Below are 23,992 nucleotides of genomic sequence, written 5' to 3' on the forward strand. Positions count from 1 at the left end.
GCGAACGCTCCACAGGACTGAATTCGTTCGCTGCGAGTTTCCTCGCAGACCGAACCTTTCGTTCGGGACGGGAGTGTCCCAGACCGAACGATCGGCCATTATCGACGTCATAAATTTTTCTATCCTTTTCTATCTTTTCTTTTGAAATTCCTTTTCTATCTATACTATTTGAACGCGCGTGATGGTTTTTAGGTTCCCTGAGTATCCTGCGTTATGCACTTCTCCACCAGGCGTGTATCTTTGGGTTAGTCGCTTAGAGATCGATAGACCATGTTTCTGATACCCCGGATTCTATATATCCGGTAGGTTGTTGTTTGCGCGATTTGTATCCATCATCAGGCAACAGCCGGCTATATATACACGCCGAACTAGATTCGTAAGTACTCGTACGTATAGTATACCTATTCATCACCGCGATTCGCCGATTTGCCTTTTTTGCTTTCGGAGGAAGGTAGTTGTCGCCGTACGTAGATCGCAAAGTAAGGACCAGCTAGCGGAGGAGATCGAAGATGGCTAGCTTTCAGGTGGCCGACGCGTCGGAGTATCTGGCCATCACCGGCTGGGGCATCGACGACGTCAAGCTCGCCAAGAAGGCGTGGGTTTTTATGGGGCAGCAGTGCAAGAAGTTCAGCATCTCGCCGGTGAACTATGAGTTCGAGGTGCACACCATCTTCATACTCCCCGCGGTCTTCACCATCGGCCCCAAGATCACAGCCGCCGGGGGCGAGGAGTCGGACAGGAAGGACCTTGAGGCGCAGCTCCTCTTGTACGCCAAGCTCATCGCGCCGCTGCACAGCTCGAGGAGCCACGTCCAGGAGCTCGTCAAGGGGATCATCGAGGGAGAGACCCGTGTGCTCGCCGCCGAGCTCACCATGAAGGAGATCTTCAAGGGCACCAAGACCTTTAAGGAGAAGGTGTTCAACCGGGTGCAGCTGGAGCTCAACCAGTTCGGCCTCGTCATCTACAACGCCAACGTGAAGCAGCTGGTGGACGTGCCGGGGCACGAGTACTTCTCCTACCTCGGCCAGAAGACGCAGCAGGACGCGGCGAACCAGGCCAAGGTGGACGTGGCGGAGGCCCGGATGAAGGGAGAGGTGGGAGCCAAGAAGAGGGAGGGGCTGACGCGGCAGAATGCGGCAAAGGTGGACGCCGAGACCAAGGTGCTGTCGGTGCGGCAGCAGGGCCAGGGGCTCAAGGAGGAGGCCAAGTTCAAGGCCGAGGTGCAGGTGTTCGAGAATGAAAGGGCGGCGGAGATCGCCGCGGCCAAGGCCGAGCTTGCCATGAAGAAGGCCGGGTGGGACAAGCAGGCCAAGGTGGCCGAGGTCGAGGCGGCCAAGGCCGTCGCCATCCGCGAGGCCGAACTTCAGATGGAGGTCGAGCGCAAGAACGCCATGCGCCAGACCGAGAAGCTCAAGGCCGAGCAGCTCAGCAAGGCAACCGTGCACTATGATACACAGGCAAGTAACTAACCTACATGTATACATATAGTATATTACGTAGTCGCATGCATGCATGCATATACAGGTTCCGTTGATTTTTACGTGTGTGTGTTTTATCATTATGACTTGTGCTTGTAGGTTCAAGAATCAAATGCGCAACTCTATAGCAGGCAGAAGGCGGCGGAGGCAAAGCTGTTTGAGCAGATGAGGGTGGCGGAGGCGCGCAAGGCGCAGGCCGACGCGCACTTCTTCGAGCAGAAGATGGCCGAGGACGCCAAGCTCTACGCCAAGCAGAAGGAGGCAGAGTCCGTGGGCTTGGTGGGCAAGGCCAAGACGGAGTACGTGGCGTCCATGCTCCAGGCGCTCGGTGGCAACTACCACGCGCTCAGGGACTACCTCATGATCGACGGCGGCGTGTACGCCGAGATGGCGCGCATCAACGCCGGCGCGGTCAACGGCATGCAGCCCAAGATCAGCATCTGGAGCAACGGCGGTGGCGCGGACGGTGCCGGGAACGCGGCCGGAGAGGCCGCAGCTGGCAGCGCGCTGCAGCAGGTGGCCGGGGTGTACAAGATGCTGCCGCCGCTTCTGTCCACGGTGCACGAGCAGACCGGGATGCTGCCGCCGGCGTGGATGGGTGCACTGCCCAAGGACGATGCTGCTACCAACTGATCGTCCTAGTGCGCGCGTTCGAATTTCGTTTGTTCGGCGTTGTCCCAATATTACTTAGTTTTTTTTTCTTTAAATGAATATTACTTAGTTAAGATTGTTATTTCCGACAGACACACTATATATTTCTTGTAGCAGATTTCCTATTCAGAAGTTGCCGAGAACAAATATTACTCTTAGGTCGATCAACTTTACTACTACCATGAACTTTTGAGTTGCACAAAAGGTTGTTTATATGTTTGTGTGTTTTTCTTACTGTATGGTACTGCTAATTATCATTAATCCCCTCCCCCACCCCCCACACATAACTAAGAGCAACTTCAACAGCCGCGCGAAACGACGCGCGCGCGGTAAATGCAGCCTTTAGCGTGCGCGGGGCGTTTTGCCGCGCTCCAGCAGCGGCGGGAAAACCACGCGCGCAGGAACCGCTTGCGCGCGCGCGAAAAGGCGCCAGCTCGCGAGCCATTTTTTGCGCACCGCTTCCGGCGCGCTTATAAAGTGCGGCACGCGCCACGTGCCTCTTCACGCCTCCTCTTCTTCTCTTCCTCTCTCTCTCTCTTTCTCTGCCACGCGCCGCTCCAGCGTCCCGCCACCGACGCGCCGCCATGCCGCCGCGCCGTCGAGCAGTGTCCGGCTACCGCGGCGTCCGCCTGCGCCCCAACGGCGGCTACTACATGGAGATACGCTCCGGCGATCTCTGACTCGGCCTCGGCACGTACGGGACGGCGCGCGAGGCCGGCCGCGCGTACGACGCGGCGGCGTGGCGTCTAGGTCGGCCGCGCGGCCAGATGAACTTCCAAGATGTCTACACGCTCCAGCAAGCGCTCGACCGTGCCCCGCCGCCGCGTCTGAACACGCCACAAGACCGTGCGGAGCACGCCGAGCGGCAGCGCCGCCTCCTCGTCGCCCAGGAGGACGAGCGGGTCATGGCGGAGTGGCGCCACCACTGTTGTGTCAAACTTGTCTCCGAAGGCTGCATGTCGGCAGCATGCATGCACCAGTAGTAGCAGATTACTTAGCTATGAAGGCAGTAGCAGTAAGTTGGCAAGATCATTTTGATTTTCTACTATTGTAGGTCAGCAGTGACGTAGAAGCTGTTGATGATGTAAGGGCTGAGCTCAAGCAGCTCATATGTCGGTTTGTAAGTGCTATATAAACAGCACCACCCCTCCCGTTGTAACTCACTCAAGTTAGCACCAAAGCAATCCAAGAGTAGTAGTACTACAACCAGCCTCACTACGTGAGCATCTCCACAACGAGTGTGTGCGTGCTTCACTTGTGTCCTGCTAGCTTCAGTTAGCTGCAGTATAGATCGTCTGTGCCTCTGATCCTCGGCAGTTCTGCCAGTAGATAGTTTGGGCCAACAATTGGCATCAGAGCCTTAGGTTATGCCGAAGCATATGCCGAAGGAAGGCGTCGCCGGCGACGGCTCCAAGACCGCCGAGCATAGCTCGGCTGAGGACACCCGTGCGGCGGACGCGCTCGCGCTGCGAGGCAGGCCGGGAGGTGAGCTGGGTGCGCCACGCTCCGTGCGTGACGTGGGCATGTCCAGCACCTCCTTCCCTCTCCTCACGCGGACCAACTACCCCAGTTGGTTGTTCATGATGAAAGTCATCATGGAGGCGCGGCATATGTGGAAAGCTGTGGAAACCGGCGATGTCGAGTATGAGGAGGACCGGCTGGCGATGGAGGCGATCTTGCGCTCCGTCCCAGAGGAGATGGTGCTCACCCTTGGCGCCAAGGAGACCGCCAAGGAAGCATGGGACACCATCAAGACTCTGCGCATCGGCGTGGAGCGCGTACGGGAGTCGAAGGCCCAGACCTTGCGCCTCCAGTACGAGGAGATCCGGTTTAAGGCCGGTCAACAAGTCGACGACTTCGCCTTGCGGCTGCAAGGTCTCGTCAACGAGCTCGCAACGCTCGGAGCCCATCGACAACAAGATGGTGATTCTCAAGTTCCTCCGCGTCGTCCCCAGGCAGTACAAGCAACTGGCCTGGTCCATCGAGAGTTTGGTGGATCTCTCCACCATGACGATCGAGGAGCTGGTAGGGCGGCTGAAGGTCGTCGAGGAGCGCGGCGACGAAGCCGACAACCGTGCTGGCGGCAAACTACTGCTCACCAGGGAGCAGTGGGACGCGCAACTTCAGCAGCGCGGCCGCGATGGCTCTTCCGGCAGTGGGGGAGGCGCCCCCACGGGAAGCAGAGGTCGCGGCAGAGGCGGAGACCGCGCCCAGAGCGGCAGCGGCAACTGCGGTCGCAAGCCAAGCCAGGCAGGGCGAGGCGCTAGCAACGGTGGCAAGTGCCGCTACTGCAACATGCCGGGTCACTGGATCCGGGATTGCCGCAGGAGGAAAGCCGACGAGGCAGCCACGGCAATGACAAACCTCGTCCAAGCTGACGTGGACGGCGGGCCGGCAATGATGCTGGCAAGAGTGGAGCCCGTGCAGGAGAGCACATCGTCTCTCGCGACCACGGCTCCGACAACCACCCATTCCGTGCAGGAGGCGCGGAACCCGTCCACGGGAACCATCACTCCAGTGACAGGCCATACCTCGACAACGACGTTTTCGGGGCCTGTCGACTGGGAGGCGATGAAGGCTCGGGTGTGGGGGAGCCACACCCCGGCGACGGCGTCCCTGAACTCGGGACCCAACGAGGTCGCGCAAGTTGGCGCGGCAACGACGCATATGGCGGACCATGCTCCGACCATGATGCTGGCAACCATCGACTCCGTGCAGGAGCGCACGGAGACTCAGGTCAGCCGCACCCCGACAACAAAGTGTTCGGGGTCCACCGTGTTGACGGGAGATGGCTCCCTGACCACGGCATGTGCGTGCGGCTACGTCTTCCTCAACGAGGAGAGAGTCGTGACCACGCCCACGCTTGCAGGCGGCAAGCAAAGTGAGGGTTGGTTCCTCGACACCGGCGCCACGAACCACATGACTGGTTCGGTCGACGCGTTCGTGGAGCTGGACCGCTCAATCACCGGGAAGGTGCGGTTCGCGGACGGATCCGTGGTGGAGATCCACGGGCGCGGGACCGTCGCCTTCGCCGACAAAGGGGGTGATCATAGGGCATTCACGGACGTCTACTTCATCCCGGCGCTCAAGAGCAGCGTCGTGAGTGTTGGACAGCTCGACGAGGGCTGGTTCGACATCGGCATCCGGCGCGGTGTTCTCACCATGCGCGACCAGTAGAAGAGGCTGCTCATCGAGGTAACCCACTCGGCAAACCGCCTCTACAAGCTCTTCTTTCGACCCGTGCATCCTGTGTGCCTTGCCGTGGGCCATGTCTCCGACGCGTGGCGTTGGCATGCCCGGCTAGGACACCAGCACTTCGACGGGTTGCGGAAGATGGCGCGAGGCAACCTCGTTCATGGGCTACCTCACATCGAGCACGCCGACGAGTTGTGTGATGCGTGTCTTGCCGGGAAGCAGTGGCGCCTGCCCTTTCCCGAGAAGGCACGCTATCGGGCGCAGAAACCCCTGGAGCTGGTTCATGGGGACCTCTGCGGCCCAATCACCCCGGCAATGCCAGGAGGGCGTCGCTACATCCTGCTGCTCGTCGATGACTATAGCAGGTTCATGTGGGTGCTGCTCCTCGCCTCCAAGGATGAGGCGAAGCGAGCCATCGTCAAGCAGCAAATGGCAGCAGAGGTCGAGTGTGGCCACAAGCTGCGCGTGCTGCGCACGGACCGTGGCGGCGAGTTCACGTCGGCCACGTTCTACAAGCACTGCGATGAGAAAGGGGTGCAACGTCACCTCACAGCCCCTTACTCGCCGCAGCAAAATGGCGTCGTCAAGTGGAGGAACCAGACGGTGCTCGGGATGGCACGCTGCATGCTCAAGGCAAAGCAGGTGCTGAGCACGTATTGGGGGGAGGCCGTGCTCACAGCCGTCTTCATCCTCAACCGCTCCTTCACAAGGAGTGTCGATGGAAAAACACCTTACGAGGCGTGGTATGGGAGGAAACCCGATGTACGCTTCCTCCGCACCTTTGGCTGCGTCGGGCACGTCAAGATGACGCGCCCACAGCTGAAGAAGCTCGACGACAGGAGCACCCCAATGGTGTTCATGGGCTACGAGACGGGCTCTAAGGCGTACAAGATGTACGACCCCGTCTCAAAGCATGTGCATGTCTCGCGCGATGTCATCTTCGACGAAGACGCGCGATGGACTTGGGAGGCGTCGGGGGAGGCCCCGGCAAGCAGCTCCTTCACCGTGGAGTACCCGATGTACTCTAGGACCCCGGGAAACAAGACTCCGGGAAGTTCCACCCCAGGAAGCCCGGGAAGTGTGGATCCGGGAACCGCAACCCCGAGAACACCGTCCCCGGGTACATTGTCCCCGGACACCCCGACGTCAAGCAAGGTGGGTCCCGGGAGGCAGTTCGCAACCCCGCCAACGGCGAGGTCGGAGCAGTTCGACGCTGACGACAGCGTTGGCGCCCCCCACAGGTTTCGGCGCATGGGGGATCTCCTCGGCGAGGCTGCGGCAACACCGCAACAACCCGAGGGAGAGGACGTTGATGACGACGACGTCTTGCATCTGATGGCCGGCGAGGAGCCGACCACATTCGCGGAGGCCGAGCAAGAGGACTGCTGGCGCCATGCGATGCTGGACAAGCTGGCGTCGATCAACGACAACGCCACTTGGACACTCACCACACTGCCTGCTGGGCACCGAGCCATCGGGCTCAAGTGGGTGTTCAAGGTGAAGAAGGACGAGCACGGCGCCATTGTCAAGCACAAGGCGCGCCTTGTCGCCAAGGGCTACGTGCAGCGTGAAGGAGTGGACTTCGAGGAAGTCTTCGCTCTGGTGGCAAGGCTGGAGTCCGTGCGGCTCATCCTTGCCGTGGCTGCTCACCGCGGGTGGGAGGTACACCATATGGACGTCAAGTCGGCGTTTCTCAACGGCGACCTAAACGAGGAGGTGTACGTCTCCCAGCCACCCGGGTTCGTTGCCAAGGGCCACGAGCAGGGCGTGTATCGACTACACAAGGCCCTGTATGGTCTCCGGCAAGCCCCACGGGCGTGGAACGCCAAGCTCGATGCAAGCCTCGCATCCCTTGGGTTCTCACGCAGCGCTTCTGAGCACGGCCTGTACTCGCGTGGCACCACGAACACGCTGCTCATCATCGGCATCTACGTCGACGACCTGGTCATTTCCGAGGCAGAGCCCGAAGAGGTTCGACGCTTCAAGGGAGAGATGCATCGTCTCTTCAGCATGAGCGACCTCGGGCTGCTCCGGTACTACCTCGGGCTGGAGGTGAACCAGGAGGGTGGTCGCATTACGATCACGCAGACGGCCTACGCCACCAAGATGCTTGAACGAGCAGGCATGAAGGACTGCCATGCCGTGCACGCTCCAATGGAGGCACGGCTGAAGCTCAGCAAGGATAGCTCCGAGAAGGCGGTGGATGCTACACTCTACCGCAGCATCATCGGGAGTCTCAGGTACCTCATGCACACCCGACCGGACATCACGTTCATTGTCGGATACCTGAGTAGGTTCATGGAAGCCCCGGCAAGCGATCATCTCGCTGCCGTCAAGCACCTGCTCCGGTACATCGCGGGTACGCTCACGCATGGATGCGTGTATCGTCGTGGCGACGGCGAGAGCTTGGTCGGGTACAGCGACTGCGACCACGCTGGTGATGTGGACTCCCGGAAGAGCACCTCGGGCATACTATTCCTTCTCGGGAATAGTCCCGTTAGCTAGCAATCGGTGAGGCAGAAGGTTGTCGCCGTATCTTCGTGCGAGGCGGAGTACATCGCGGCAGCTACAGCAGCCTGTCAAGGCATTTGGCTTGCTCGCCTTCTCGGCGAGATGCTAAATCAGGACACAGCCCCTGCGCTCATCTTCGTCGACAACAAGTCGGCGATTTCTCTCTGCAAGAATCCAGTGCTTCACGACTGCAGCAAGCACATCGATCTCCGCTATCACTTTATACGTGACTACGTCGAGAAGGGTACGGTGATCGTGGAGTTCATCCGGACTGGTGAGCAGAAGGCGGACATTCTGACAAAGGCACTTGGTCGCGTCCGGTTCCAGGAACTACGCGACAAGGTTGGGATCATGGGCACCAAGCTTCTTCGACAAGTTTGAGGGGGAGAATGTTGTGTCAAACTTGTCTCCAAAGGCTGCATGTCGGCAGCATGCATGCACCAGTAGTAGCAGATTACTTAGCTATGAAGGCAGTAGCAGTAAGTTGGCAAGATCATTTTGATTTTCTACTATTGTAGGTCAGCAGTGACGTAGAAGCTGTTGATGATGTAAGGGCTGAGCTCAAGCAGCTCATATGTCGGTTTGTAAGTGCTATATAAACAGCACCACCCCTCTCGTTGTAACTCACTCAAGTTAGCACCAAAGCAATCCAAGAGTAGTAGTACTACAACCAGCCTCACTACGTGAGCATCTCCACAACGACTGTGTGCGTGCTTCACTTGTGTCCTGCTAGCTTCAGTTAGCTGCAGTATAGATCGTCTGTGCCTCTGATCCTCGGCAGTTCTGCCAGTAGATAGTTTGGGCCAACAACCGCCACCCGGAGGACGTCGCCTATGAGAAGGCCTACTGGGCAAGGCTTCGCGAGGAGGACACGCGAAGGCGCCGCGAGGCGTGGTTGGACAGGCGTCGGCGCAAGGCGTTGGCGAACACGCAGTCCGATCTCGTTGCAGCAGATGGGCAGTCGTTCTTCACGCCGAACGATGATCGGTGGTTGGACATCTGGCTGGATACCTCGGACGACACCGCCGAGGAGGATAATGGTGATGATAGTGATGATAGCGACTTAGAGTAGTTTTTTTTATGCAATCTATCTCGTTTTTTATCGTTTGTCGTTTTTAATTATTATGCAATCTATGTTTCGGATGTAAAATACCTTTGTATAAATCTATGCAATCTATCTATTTTCCAATGCCAACATTTAACCTAGAATGAGCGTGCGCTGCTTTTTTTGCGCGCTGCTGGAGCGGCGGGCACGCTGCATTTTAGCGCGGCTGCTGGAGCGGGCGCAGCGCGCCGCGCCAAACCAGCCGATGCGCGCGCGGCATATGTGTTTTTTGCGCGCGGCGCGACCGGCGCCTGTTGGAGATGCTCTAAGGGCATCTCTTGTCGAAGCCCAAAACTTAACACCTAAAAACCGTGAGTTTTTTTCGAGAAAATTTTCAATCTATTCATCTTCAATCATATGGCAGTACAACGAATACCAGAAATAACAGAAGTTACATCCAGATCCGTAGACCACCTAACGACGACTACAAGCACTAAAGCGAGCCGAAGGCGCGCCGCCGTCATCACCCCTCCATCGCCGGAGTCGGGCACAACTTGTTGTAGTAGATAGTTGGAAAGTCGTGCTGTCAGGCCCCGTAGGACCAGCGCACCAGAACAACAACAACCGCAGATGAAGAATAACGTATATCAGAAAGATCCAATCCGAAGACACACGAACGTAGACGAACAACGACGAGATCCGAGCAAATCCACCAAAGATAGATCCGCCGGAGCCACACCTCCACACGCCCACCAACGGTGCTAGACGCACTACCGGAACGGGGGCTAGGCGGGGAGACTTTTATTCCATCTTCAGGGATCCATCGTCGTCTTGTCTTCCTGAGCAGGACACAAACCATAACAAAACTGAAAGAAATGACTAAAAGCGGAGCCCTCCTACCGGCCCTTGCCGAGATCCACCGCGCCCCATGGCCCTAGGGCCACTGGAGAGCAGGCGGACCTGCGGCAGTGCCGGCGGGAGGCAAAAACCATAGCTTTTTTGGAGGAGGAGGCGGCGGCTAGAAAGACTTCCATCTATATCGTTAGGGTTTCACTCGTTATATAACAACCCAAATCGATAAGAGACTACATTCTAACCGATACCCAAAGCTTAACTCCAATTAAACTACTTTCCAATGCCGTGTTAATTCAAACCTTGGTGTCAACAATGCACCTTTTTTTTAAATGTGCAGTTCCCTCGACATTCCGGAACCTCGCCCGAAAAGGTTCAACCTCATATTTATTCCTTCTCCTTACTCAACTATTCTGGCAAGGCCATGTTGAAGTCATTTTCGTCTTCCTCCTCCTTGGGTGATAATAAAAAATGCTAGATGCACGAGATTACTACGGGCATTCACCAGACCCTCCCAACTAATCAAACTGGCTGTAGACGCCCTCGATGCGGCTATAGCTCCCACGTGTCGAGGCACGACTTAGAGACATAATCGCATTGAAAGCAATGTCGCAAGTTAGGCAATCATCACAACATCCCATGTAATGCATAACAAAAGGGGGAGATACATAGTTGGCTTACACTCGCCACGTCACATCAAAGTACATAAATAACATCCATCATACAAACACTCATGGCCCGACTACGACGCCAAAATAGAAAAGAACCCAACATGCGACAAGGCCCCGAATCGAACCCCAACTAGGCACCACTACTGATCATCGGGAAAAGACACGTAGTAACGCTGAGAGTCCTCGTCGAACTCCCACTTGAGCTTGTACTCGTCACCTGGAGCGGAATCACCTGGACCTGCATCTGGAGTTATAGTATCTGTGAGCCACAGGGACTCAGCAATCTCGCACCCTCGCGATCAAGACTATTTAAGCTTATAGGAAGGGTAAGGCAAATGTATGTGGAGCTGCAGCAAGCGACTAGCATATATGGTGGCTAACTTATACGCAAAAGAGAGCGAGAAGAGAAGGCAAAGCACGAGCGAGAATCTAGAAGAACAACCTGCACAAGCACAACTCCAACACCGTGTCCACTTCCCGGACTCCGCCGAGAAGAGGCCATCACGGTAACACACACGATTGATTCATTTTAATTAATTAAGGTTCAAGTTATCTACAACCGGACATTAACAAATTCCCATCTGCCCATAACCGCGGGCACGGCTTTCGAAAGTTCAATCCCTACAGGGGAGTCCCAACTTAGCCCATGACAAGCTCTCACGGTCAATGAAGGAATAGACCTCCTCCCAAGACGTTCCGATCAGACTCGGTATCTCGGTAACTCAAGACACTTCGACAGGTTAAAACAAGACCAGCAACACCGCCCGAATGTGCCGACAAATCCCGATAGGAGCTGCACATATCTCTTTCTCAGGGCACACTCAGATTGTCTTAGGTACGGGTAGGCCAGCCCAGAGTTGCCCCTGGTGGCCACCGGCAGCTGACAGGTGGACCAACACTCAGAGGAGCACTGGCCCGGGGGGTAAAATAAGATGACCCTTGAGTCTGCAGAACCCAAGGGAAAGAAAAGGCTAGGTGGCAAATGGTAAAACCAAGGTTGGATTGCTGGACAAGCTTTAATCAAGGCGAAATATCAAGGGGTTCCCATTATAACCCAACCGCGTAAGGAACGCAAAAACCGGGAACATAACACCGATATGACGGAAACTAGGGCGGCAAGAGTGGAACAAAACACTAGGCGAGAGGCCGAGCCTTCCACCCTTTACCAAGTATATAGATGCATTAAGATAACAAGATAATATAATGATATCCCAACAAGTAAATAAATGTTCCAACAAGGAACGGCCTCCAATCTTCACCTGCAACTAGCAACGCTATAAGAGGGGCTGAGCAAAGCGGTAACATAGCCAATCAACGGTTTGCTAGGACATGGTGGGTTAGAGGTTTCACATGGCAATTGGGAGGCTGACAAGCAAAAGGTAGGCATCGTAGCATTGGCATAGCAAGAGCGAGCAAACTAGCATAGCAAAGATAGTAGTGATTTCGAGGGTATGATCATCTTGCCTGCACAGTTGTCAGAGTTGACTGGATCCTCACAAGCAAACTCAACGGGCTCCTCGGTAGCGAACTCGTCTCCCGGCTCTACCCAACAAGACAAACAAGCAACAAGGATACAATCAACCACGTGCAAGACCAAGCAATATGATGAAATGAATATGCTATGCGGGATGCGATGCGGGATGCAAAATGCAAGATATGACAGGAAATGCATGAACCTGGCCTGGAATTCCAAGGGTGCCACTGGAAAGATGAGATGAAATCGCTTGAAAACGATATAAAGAACGCCGGAATCGGAGTTACGGTTTGGAAATGGCAAGCGTTTAAAAATTGACACCGGTCTGCGATTTACAGCAAGTAGGCATCTAAATGCAATGAGAATGAACATGCTACAGCACCAAACATGACAACAAAATGACATGGCAGGGATGCACACAAGATGCTTAACAAAAGTCTAGCACTGAGCTACGGCCAATTCATCCATTATGAGGTTCAAACAAGCATGGCAAAAACGCAAATGCAAAACAGATTCAGACTTAGTGAAATTAACACTTGTCTGAAATTTCAGATCACGAAGCCCTCTTCGGAGCAGCAAAACAACATGATACATGACCTGATTAGAGACAAGTAAGAACATGGCATGGAGCTACTCAACAATCTTAACAAAAGACCCAAAGTGACCTGGGGCCAAAAGGGTTCACAAAATATACTAACGGGCACACGAACATAGCTAAAAACATAAATCAGTTTTCAGACTTAGTGAAAACTGAGACATGCTGAAATATAACTCACGAAGGCATGTAAACGAGCTCGATGCACTCACCACGGTGCAAGTCATGGCAAGGCAAGCATACATCCATTAAGAAGGCACAAAATTACTAGCTATACAATGGCATAGCATGCACGGATCAACTACAACAACGCCGGCAAAATCGCAAACGAGTTGACGATCTGCCCAGATTCACCACAAAAGTAGAGCTCGATTGACTCAAGCTAGGGTGCTCCATAATTGCAAACAAAGACATGGATGGATAGAGCATAACATGATTAACAAAACTCCTTACTGATCATCCTCAAAAGAGGCACGGATCACTAGGAAACAAGTTGAACATATGGCATCATGAACTAAATAATCCCAGACATAGTGAAAACAACTAAGTCTCTGAAAACAGATTTCCCGGGTGCCTCACTTTGCAAGCTTGCATAAGTCACCACACACATCCTAAAAATGCATGGGTTGCACCTCTGTAAAGAAGACAAAATCCTTAACAAAACATATGAAGGACTCACAGGCATAGCATGCACACTACAATCATGGCAAAAATGACAAAAGTCTAAGATGAACTAGCAGATCTGACAATTAACTCACGAAGCCTCCTTCTAACAGCATTTTTGGCATCAAGATGAGCTCAAATGAAAATGATGCAATGGAATGAAATGATGTACTCGTCGAGACAAACATTTTGATATACTATATGCCCAAATCGGAGCTACGGATGCAAAGTTACGGGGCCTCGAATAGGAGCATATGAAGTGAAAATTCCTGGGACTTAGCAAAAAAATCAACCTCTCGGATTAGATCTAGGGTTTCGCACGGAAACCGAGGCGCGGCCGGCACTGTTCACCGAAGCTCTCCGGCGAGGAAGCAGGGCTCCAGCGAGGAGGGAGTCGGCGCCGGCGAGGGCTGCCGGACGACGGGGTCGGCGGCGGCCGGAGCAGGGCCCGCCGACGACGGGCTTGGCGGCGGGGCGGCGAGCTTGGCGAGGCGGGGTCCAGCGCGTGTCGGCGAGGGCCGGGTCCGGCACGTGTCGGCGAGGCGGCCGGCGAGTCGGCGGCGAGAGGAGGCGGCGTTGGCGCCGGAGAAGAAGGGCGGCGCGGGCGGCGGAGGATGACCCGGGCGGCGGCGTGGCTACGGGCCTCCCGGGCCGCGGCGGCGGCGGAGTGGCGAGGGCCACGTGGCAACGCCCGGTTGGGCGCGGGCGGCGGCGGACGCTGTCCGGCCGGGGGCGGACACGTCCGTCGTTGCGGGGATCTGTTTTTTTAGACTAGGGTTTCGGGGAGGAAGAAGAGATCCGAAAACGGGGGGGGGGGCTATTTATAGGCATAAGTGGAGCTAGGAGAGTCCAAATGAGGTGCGGTTTTCGGCCACGCGATCGTGATCGAACGCTCTAGGACATGGAGCAGAGTTTGGTGGGTTTTGGGCCAAATTGGAGGGGTGTTGGGCTGCAACACACACGAGGCCTTTTCGGTCCCTCGGTTAACCGTTGGAGTATCAAACGAAGTCCAAATGATACGAAACTTGACAGGCGGTCTACCGGTAGTAAACCAAGGCCGCTTGGCAAGTCTCGGTCCAATCCGGAAATGTTTAATCCCCACACACGAAAGAAAGCTAGAAATGACCACCGGAGGAGAACGAAGCGCCGGAATGCAAAACGGACAACGGGGAAAATGCTCGAATGCATGAGATGAACACGTATGCAAATGCAATGCACATGATGACATGATATGAGATGCATGACAAACGAAAACAACACACGGAGACAAAGACCCGAACCCGAGAAATAAATATAACTTAACGCCGGAAACGGCAAGAGTTGGAGTACAAATAGGGAAAGTTACATCCGGGGTGTTACACTGGCCCCCTCTTGATTTTCAGCTGGGTGGGGCCCATCCCTCCCCATTAATCCAATCATGATTTGCTACTTCAAACCTACCCTGTAATAAGCCCGTGAAGGTCCGTTGATGTAGCATTTCTTGGCGATTATTCACCGAATAACTCTTGAACAAGCATGCTCATCTATCAACACCCCCCCCCCCCCCCACTTGGTTAGAAATATGCACATAAAAGGGGAAGTAGAAGAAATTTGCCTCGTCGTCCATTTGTCAAATAGAATGCAAACATGGGAGAGGAGGACACACGGGGGCAAGCTGGGTGAATTGTCCAACTACACAGTCTCTGGGAGAGAGCTTGGGTAAGATATCCGAAGGCACGCGCATCAACCGTTGCCCTTGCTAGCTACCTCGGGTGTGACACGATAACTCGTGGCTGCTTGGCTCGGGAGGTGGCGATGGCCGATGGCAGAGTCGATGTGGTTGCAAACAAGCCAGGGTCAAGCATGGTTGCTGACATCCGATTCCCTGGTGGTGGGACGAGGACATGGTGGCGGGAAGGAGATGGGTCATTTCTCGGAGGCAGCTTGGACATAGCTTGGCATTGAGAGAGGTAGGCAACAGTGTCGTGGGCTCGGCAGAGGTTTCCGTGCCATCGGACTCCCGGATATGATGAGGATGGGCTTGGTGGCGAGGGGGCGGGGTAGTCAGCGAGTGGCTGGAGGGGGCATGGAGACGGGAATCACTGTGGCGATTGCAACCAGAAATGTACTCTCGCCGAATTCGGACCGATTGGGGTGGGTTTGGGGCTTTGTCGACTTGCCCCTATCTTTTGCGAAGGGGACTTTTTGGGGTTTGGCCTCATAACTTTTTTTACTTAAAGGTCTTTTGGAGATGAGTTAGACATACTTAAATCCTAAGAAATGGTAGTGTTTTTTCAAAGTTTAGGACTTTTTAGTGAGATGCTCCAAGTTACACTATGTTTGGCTTGTTCTTGTACACATTGGCCTATTGGGAGAGTGCAAGTTGGTAGTAATATGTCCGTAATTTCTGAAATCCACCTTCCCTTTTCTTCCTTGTAGTTTCATCTAGAGAGTGGATTTTGTCTAATGCATGGGAGGTCCCGTACATGGATTAGTCCATTGATTGTTTTGGGTGGGCCCTGTCATGCAATTTTTGGCGGTGATGGCATGCTCCACCCATCTAACCTCCCATGCTTTTATTTTAGCTTTTAAATTTGAATCTATTGTATCTTTTGAATTAAAGGTCCAATGTATGTTTCATTTGCATGTTTGTGTTACTTGTGATGAGGGCTTTCAAATAAGACCACTCTTGAATACATTTTGACGAGTTTTAAAATTTCACAAATTTCAAATACTAACTTGAAACTCAAACCTTAAACCCCAAACCCAAGCCCTAAACCCTAAACCCTAAACAGTGAACTCTAAACCCTCAAAGGGAATGAAACTTGGTAAAATTAAATATTATGGCTATTATGTTTTAATATTTGGAACTTAGTACAATTTTAGAAGTTGTAGAAATGTATTCAAGAGGGGTCTTGTTCGAAAGTTCTCATCGCAAAGAACACAAATATGCAAACGAAGCTTAATTTGAACTTTCGGTTCAAAAGATAAAATAGATTCAAATTTGAAAGCTAAGATAAAAAAACATGGGTGGAGCATATGTAGTATTGCCCTATCTCCACCGTTGAATCACGAAAATGAAATTACCAAAATAGTTAGATTGTACTGTAAAAGGACTCAAATGATAAGATGTGTGCATGCATTCAAAAGATAAACCATGTGACTCTTCCTGTTTTTGATATTCAAATGGTTGTTATTATTTCCAAAGGCCAGTAAAAAAGAGAGGAGATTGCAGGCGGCAATTGATCAAAAGAAATCAATCGATTGCCAAAGTGTCAACTAGCATATCTGTATATAATCAAGTGTTGAGATATAAGTGGACACTCCCAATTCTGAAATAACAAAGATATATAGGAGTAGTTGTTGTGCATGCATGTGGGCTAGAAAGAAGCGGCAAATCCTTATTAAGCAGCTGCTGGTTTGATCATGTTGATGAACTCGTCCCTGAGTTGCCTCCGCAGGATCTTGCCGGAAACCGACTTGGGGATGGCGTCCACGAGGTGCAGCATCCGGAGCTTCTTGTACGAGGCCACGCGCGACGCCACGTACGCCATGATGTCTGCCTCGCTCTCCGCCGCGCCACTCCGCCGCACCACGCACGATACCGGGATCTCACCAGCTTCCTCGTCCGGCAGTCTGCAACAAATGACACACGAGCTCAATGACATGTTTTTGCCGAAGCAGATGTAGATGCATGGCTACTCACCCGAAGACGGCTGCATCTTCGACGGAAGGATGGGACAGGAGTATGGCCTCCAGCTCCGCAGGAGCAACCTGAAAACCCTTGTACTTGATGAGCTCCTTGATCCGGTCGACGATGAAGACGTCGCCGTCGTCGTCGATGTAGCCGATGTCCCCGGTGTGCAGCCAGCCCTTGGCGTCGATGGTGCGCTCCGTCTCCTCTTTCTTCCTGTAGTAGCCCTGCATCACGCACTGGCTCCGGACGCACAGCTCCCCCGGCGTGTTCTTTGCCAGGGACCGCCCGGTGTCGGGGTCCACGAACTTCACCTCCAGGTTGGGCAGGATGAATCCCACCGAGTTCCTCTTGGCGATGTGCCCCTTCTCCGGGTCGTCGCCGGCGTGCGTCAGCGTGATGCAGCTGTGCTCGGTCAGCCCGTACGCCTCCTCCACCTGCACGCCGGGGAACTTCCTCTGGAAGGCCGCCAGGAGGTCCGGTGCGAGCGGCGCCGCCGCGGTCATCACGGACTTGAGGGCCAGTCCGGATAGGTCGAACTCGTCGGCGATGGGGTTCTTGACCATGGCCAGCATCACCGGCGGCACCAAGGGCGCGAACATCACCCGGTGCGCAACCAGCGCGCCCAGGAACGTCCGCAGGTCGAACCGGTCCATCACCACCACCGTGCCCTTGTGCCGCAGAGTCGCGCAGCAGATGCCGGTGATGCCGTAGATGTGGAAGAACGGCATGAGCCCCAATGTCACCACCTGCCCCAGCAGCTCCGTCCCGACGGCGAACATCGACGAGCAGAGGTTGGACACCAGGTTGCGGTGGCTCAGCATCACGCCTTTGGAGACCCCGGTTGTGCCGGACGAGTACGGCAGCGCGCACAGGTCGGACTGCTGCACCGGTTCCAGCGGAACCACCGGCGGACCGGTGCGGTCCGCCGCGGCGAGGAGCTCGTCCCAGCTTATCGCGCCGGCCATGAGCCCCTGTTCGCCGATACCGATGACCGGCACGCCCACGTCCTTCACCTTGTCGTAAGCGACCTCGTTGGCGACCACAAGCCTGGCCTCGGAGTCCTCCACCTGTTTCCTGATCTCGGCGGCGAGGGAGCGGGGGTTCACGCCGGAGAAGACCGCCCCGGCGGCCATCACACCGAGAGACACCACGGGGTAGACGGCGAGGTTCGGGAGCGCGACCACCACGACGTGGCCCTTCCGGATGCCCACGGATCGCAGAGCCCTGGCGAACCGCGCGACGTCACGGGCCACCTCGCCGTAGGTGTAGGACCGGCCGCCGGGAGCGGCCTCCACAAGGGCGACCTTGTCGGCGTAGGCCTCTGCGCCCGCCAGCACGAAGTCCGGCACGGTGACGCCATCCGGCACGGCCACTGGCGGGAACCTGCTCCGAAAGATGTGCTCCTGCTCCCCCTCCTCCTCCATGACGGCGATGGCCGCGTCACCCATGCTGCGCTGGCGGTTGTGAGAGGCTTGGTGGGCGGTGGTGAGTTGGAAGGCTGCGGCTTTGCTTGAATTTGTAGAGATGAGGGGTTTTGAGGAGGAGTGGCGAGAGGAAGACGAGGGCATGCTCGTGGCGGTGACACAGTTCTTGTGTGTTGCCAAGACAAGTGGTATGTAGGTAAGGTTTGGTTGAGTCATGGCCTTTTGGCTTACAAAGAGTGTGTCCAATCCAGTCCATTATCATCATGCATATGGAAGCACACAAGAACCTTCACTCTGGGCTTCAGTTGTGTTAAACTTCTTTGACTTTAAATCTCTCTGTATAAGAGCGGCCCTAGAGTTTGTACATGCATACGGTGTGTGCGTCGAGTTTTTTTTATTAAAAAAACATTCCTCTAAATTTTATTGATCTCTAAAAATTCTTTTGGACGTCCGAACTGAGGTGCATGAAATGGATTTGGTATGGGAAATGTTTGACAACGACGCGTCGGCAGAACTTTGCGCCGGACACGTGCGTGACGTGTGATTCCCTTTCGATCAAGGGCTCTTTATTACGCCAGGTCACTCGTCCACACGACCCCACCCGCGTGCAGTTAGCTTCTTATCCAGCTCTCAACCGTTCTTCTTTCTCCTGCAGCTTTTTCTCTCTCTCCATGTGCGCTTGAGGCATGTCCCCTACAAAGCACATCGCCTAGAGCAGATCCCACTCGCCGGCGGCCGCCCCTCCTCCCCCTCCCAAATCCCAGCTGGGAACGACCGGCGGCATGGACCAGCACTTTCATGAGATTTCATGGGCGCTCGCCCAATCTCCTTCTCGCTGACCGGCAAGCCGGTGGCAGCCACATGCCATTGCTGCAACCACGTCCTTGTCACCGGAGTTGGGCGTGTGCGTGCTACAACCATGGCGAGGCAGTGCTGTGGCCAGCGTCGTCATGGATGTGCCCATACACAGCTCCGCTTTTTTCTTTATGGAGTGCTACAACCGTCCATGGGAAATGCTACATACGGTGGCGAGGATGCTACAACTGATAAACTTTTTTGCTGGAACTAACTATTGGATTTGTCGCCAATTTTTGTTGCTGGAATCAGTGTTTTGTTTTGCTACTACCGGTCACTCTGTTTGCTACTACGGGCGACCAATATTTTTTTGCTACATCATTCGTGAAGATGATGCGACCTCGACAGCAGGCTACATCGATTATTTTTTGCTGCAAACCATGAAGTATTTGCTACCACTGGCGACATGGTTTGCTACCACCGTACACAGCGGCCGGCCGACGTCAAATTTTCTTTGCTACAACCGCGTCGTTTTTTTTTTGCAACTGACAGCCACGAAAGCTACAATCGGTTAACATTTTTTGCTACAATGGCGACGACAGGCGGCGCCAGCGAGCTTTTTTTCCCTCGAACTGATACCCTCTTTTGCTACAACCGGCCGACCTTTTTGTAGATGAAAAAGGCTTCAACCAGGTACTGAGAAAAAAAAGGTGAAACCGTTGACAAAAAAAGCTTCAGCTGTAGATGCAAAAGCTTCAACCAGGACACTGTGCAAGCAAAAAAGCTTCAACCGTTAATAGAGAAAGCTTCAACCGTATATGTAAAAGCTTTAACCAAGACACTGTGCAACGAAAAAATCTGCAACTGTTGACAAAAAAAAGCTTTAATTGTAGATGCAAAAAGCTTCAACCGACGATAGAAAAAAGCTTCATGGAGGCCCGCGCTTCCGTGAAAGCTGCAATGGCCCAACGAACTGCTACATGAGCGATTTTTTATTTGTAAATTTATACTAGAAAATATGCTGGAAACACATAGCGATTTTGCTTCCATAGTTTTTTCATTTTTTGTTGTCAGCTTTTTGTACAATGCTACATATGTTTTTTGTTGTTGTAAAAGTACTGAAATTATGCTACAAACATATGGTTTTTTTGTTTTGATTTGTGTTTTTTTGGTTTTTGTTGTGGAGTTTTGCTGCAATGCTACATACAAATGGAGTTTAAAAATAAGTGCAGATTCTCTGTGTACATTTTTAAATGAAACTATTGTGTGCAGATAGTTTGGAGAAGTCACATCATCATTTGGATGATCTCCTCCCACGTGACAGCATGCAACCCCACGGCATGGCGCTGATGCACATGGGGCAAGCAATTTCCGTGCAGTATAGGTGGACCACCAGCGCAGAGAAGAGAAAAGAAACGACCTGTATGGACGATCAGACGAATTAAAATAGTCGAATCATATGGCGTACCCGCGACCGGCCGAAACTTTGGGCTAGTGCGCCGGCGCCTATCTTCGCCATTTGGTATTCCCTAGCAGCAAATTCCGTTGTTTGGTTGGACAAGAAATTCCTGCTTGCCCTCGCTCGAAAAAAAACCCTTATGGAAACAAAAGCTAAATTCGGCCTCATATTCGCTCGCATGTAAAGTTCCCTTGCACGGTATGGAGCCCTCCCGCTCCGATTTTCACTGAAATGCTCTCTTCCCGCAAAACAAACCCCTCCGCTAGCCTTACCCCTGGCGTCCACGAGAAAAAAGGAAGATGAAGCGAACAAAGGCGGTGACTCGGCGGCGACTACAAGGGAGCTCAGTGGCCACCACAAGGTCCGACTCGTCCCCACCTCCTCCCTCCTCTTTCACATCCCTGTCACCAGTCCCTGGTCGCGAATCTCGGCGACTGGTACCTCTCAAACGTATCTATAATTTTTTATTGTTAAATGCTATTAAGTTATCATTTTCATATACTTTTTATAGCAATTTTTTGACTAACTTGTTAATTTAGTGCCAAGTGTCAGTTCTTCTTTTCTACTTGTTTTTGGTTTCACAGGATATCAATATCTACAGAGGTCAAAATACATTGCCGATTCAACACGATTTTTTGGGCCACAAGAAATACTAAAAGGTTCAGGAAGCGTCCACCCACCAGGCAGTCACAAGGGCAAGTGATGTGCACAGGGGGGGGGGGGTCGCGCCACCTGGGCTTGTGGGCCCCCGGTTACCACCTTGACCAGATTTCACCACCATAAAATCCTATAAATACCAAAACCATCCATCGTTCCTCTAGGAAAATTTTATCACCGTCGTAAGCCTCTGTTTCGAAGAGATCCCATCTGCAACCATGTCCCAGAGTTCTGCCGGAGGGGGAAGCCATTGAGGAGGTCGCTTCATCAACCTTGCTGCCTCCACGAGCATGTGTGAGTAGTTCCTTCGGGACTTATGGGTCCATAGTAGTAGCTAGATCTCTCTCCCACTCACTTTGGATCTTCAATACCATGTTCCCCTTCTTCCTTGTGTGATTGGCATCAATCTGATGTAATTTTTGCGGCCGTTTGGTGGGACATGATGAACTATGAGTTTATGATCAGATTGTTCACTGAATCATATTGAATCTTTTGAAGTTTCTTTGTTGTATAATTAAGTTGATATGTATGCTTTCTCATCTATTTGTCTTCTTTGGCCAAGATTGATTGGTAGATTTTCAGAGGGAGTGGTGCATAATAGTGGGTACAATCTTGCGATGTTCTATATCCCAATTATAAAATGGGGGCAAGACACATATTTGTATTGTTGCCACTCTGGGTAAAACGATGGGGTTTGATCTTATTGCTAGATTTCTTCTTGTCTACATTGTGTCATCTTGCCTATTGCGTTAATGTTGAAAATATGCCCTGGAGGCATTAATATTGTATTATTATATTTCCATGTTCATAATTGACAGTTTATATTCTATGCTATAACTATTATGATCCTGGAATATGTGATTCAGTGGAAAACTCGTATGCATGTGTAGAATGATAAACGGTAAAATTAGGTTCCTAGTCTTATCTCTAAGGCTAGTTCAAGTGTTGTTGGTAATTATGTTTTTCGGATCTTAGGATATCGTTAAGTGTAATGATAGTCCTAAAACAACATTGAGTACATGACATTGGAAGAACGATCATATTGAATTAACCCAAACTTGTTTGTTATACTTTGACATCATATCGTCAGAAGTCAATTGTTATAACATGGAGTGTGAAAGGATCGCTATGGTTGACTAGATGTGTGTGTATGGGGGGAGAATAGGCAACTACCAAAGTTTAGCTCTTTTTAACAAATTAGGCTCGACAATAAAATAGGTTGTCTAGATATGCAACTAGGTGGACAACCTATATGACAAGCACAATAACAAGCTCACTAGCAAGCACAAGATACAACACATACAGGCCTGAAGAGGTATACTACTGCTTGGTACGGTAGTTCCAGGTGTAGCACTGAGAGTACAAGCGTACATGAGCATAGTGCTACTGAAGCGGTACTACCATTGAGTGTCTCAGGACACAGAGAACCAACGGTAGTAGAGGGTGAGTAGGATGGAAGTACCGCAGCAAGCGGTACTACCGCGCCCCACTACCACTCTACTATAGTGGGGAGGAAGTGGGTTACATAAGCACTTAAATAAGTGGTACTGTGTGCGGTAGTGGAAAATGGAAGTACCACTCAACCGGTACTACCGCCCTACTACTACCCTACTTCCGCTAATCCTTCTGGGCTACAGAGAAGACATCGGTAGTGGGGGAGTACTACCGCCGTAGTACCGCTGGTGTAAGGGCATTTCCCTACTTTGTGTTTTGGATGATGATGACAACCCTTTGTTGGTATAATCTTGTGCTAAGTGCTTCAGGTTCTCGGTGGTTAGGCTTTCATTGGATAGCTATTCTCTCTGGAAGGAAAAGATCGAAGACGGAGTTTTTCCTCGCCTTTTATCTCTTTGGTCGTAGGAAACCCGTATTATCAAGAGGGAATCCACATTGAAAAGAGTTTGGGGAATCTTTTCACGTACACTTTCCTCACCCCTCTATTGCCTTCCTTAGGTGTGAGAGAGAGCTCTTCCCTTCTTATCCTACTGCTTACTGTGGCTTCCCAGCGGTTGTACCGCTCCTTGTACCGATGGTTCTTGATGCTTACTAGTTTTGTTCGAGCGGTTGTACCGCTGCTTCCGGGCGGTGGTACCGCCAACATGCTCAGCAATGACTAGGGCGGTTGTTCCGGCCAAGTACCGCCCAAGTACCGGTCAGACTTCTGTTTTGATGTGGTACTCGGGCGGTGGTGGCCCGGTTGGTCCGGTTATACCGGTACCACCGGTGCCCGGAGCGGTTCTACCGCTCAGGACTTAGTGTTGGAAATATGCCCTAGAGGCAATAATAAAATGGTTATTATTATATTTCTTTGTTCATGATAATTGTCTATTATTCATGCTATAATTGTGTTATCCGGAAATCGTAATACATGTGTGAATACATAGACCACAACACGTCCCTAGTGAGCCTCTAGTTGACTAGCTCGTTGATCAAAAGATAGTCATGGTTTCTTGACTATGGACATTGGATGTCATTGATAACGGGATCACATCATTAGGAGAATGATGTGATGGACAAGACCCAATCCTAAGCATAGCTCAAAGATCGTGTAGTTCGTTTGCTGTAGCTTTTCCGAATGTCAAGTATCATTTCCTTAGACCATGAGATTGTGCAACTCCCGGATACCATAGGAGTGCTTTGGGTGTGCCAAACGTCACAACGTAACTGGGTGACTATAAATGTACACTACAGGTATCTCCGAAAGTATCTGTTGGATTGGCACGAATCGAGACTGAGATTTGTCACTCCGTATGACGGAGAGGTATCTCTGGGCCCACTCGGTAATGCATCATCATAATGAGCTCAATGTGACCAAGTGGTTGATCACGGGATCATGCATTACGGTA

The 23,992-nt window shown here is 52.6% G+C and overlaps 2 protein-coding genes across 2 annotated transcripts; one reads left to right on the forward strand and one right to left on the reverse strand.

Annotated features, from left to right (window-relative positions):
* The first annotated feature begins 509 nt into the window (after positions 1–509).
* LOC125537042 (flotillin-like protein 2) lies at positions 510–2,111 on the forward strand. The gene is made up of 2 exons (XM_048700338.1): positions 510–1,457; positions 1,578–2,111. The coding sequence occupies exons 1-2, from the start codon at positions 510–512 to the stop codon at positions 2,109–2,111; spliced, it is 1,482 nt and encodes a 493-aa protein (XP_048556295.1).
* Positions 2,112–16,286: 14,175 nt separating this feature from the next.
* Positions 16,287–18,381, reverse strand: LOC125541664 (4-coumarate--CoA ligase-like 9). Its single transcript, XM_048705013.1, has 2 exons — positions 16,821–18,381; positions 16,287–16,750 (listed from the first exon to the last, which is right to left on the reverse strand). Exons 1-2 carry the CDS (start codon positions 18,377–18,379, stop codon positions 16,519–16,521), a joined length of 1,791 nt encoding a protein of 596 aa, XP_048560970.1. The 5' UTR covers positions 18,380–18,381; the 3' UTR covers positions 16,287–16,518.
* Between the last annotated feature and the right edge of the window lie 5,611 nt (positions 18,382–23,992).

The sequence above is a fragment of the Triticum urartu genome, chromosome 2, assembly GCF_003073215.2.
Source record: "Triticum urartu cultivar G1812 chromosome 2, Tu2.1, whole genome shotgun sequence".
Taxonomy (NCBI): Eukaryota; Viridiplantae; Streptophyta; class Magnoliopsida; order Poales; family Poaceae; genus Triticum; species Triticum urartu.

What these genes read in the sequence shown, in the direction of transcription:
- LOC125537042 (XM_048700338.1), top strand. Translation starts at nt 510, where the DNA reads ATGGCTAGCTTTCAGGTGGCCGACGCGTCGGAGTATCTGGCCATCACC. An exon ending in CCGTGCACTATGATACACAG is followed by an intron (nt 1,458 to 1,577) that starts GCAAGTAACTAA and finishes TTGTGCTTGTAG; the next exon opens with GTTCAAGAATCAAATGCGCA.
- LOC125541664 (XM_048705013.1), bottom strand. Translation starts at nt 18,379, where the DNA reads ATGCCCTCGTCTTCCTCTCGCCACTCCTCCTCAAAACCCCTCATCTCT. An exon ending in GAAGATGCAGCCGTCTTCGG is followed by an intron (nt 16,751 to 16,820) that starts GTGAGTAGCCAT and finishes CATTTGTTGCAG; the next exon opens with ACTGCCGGACGAGGAAGCTG.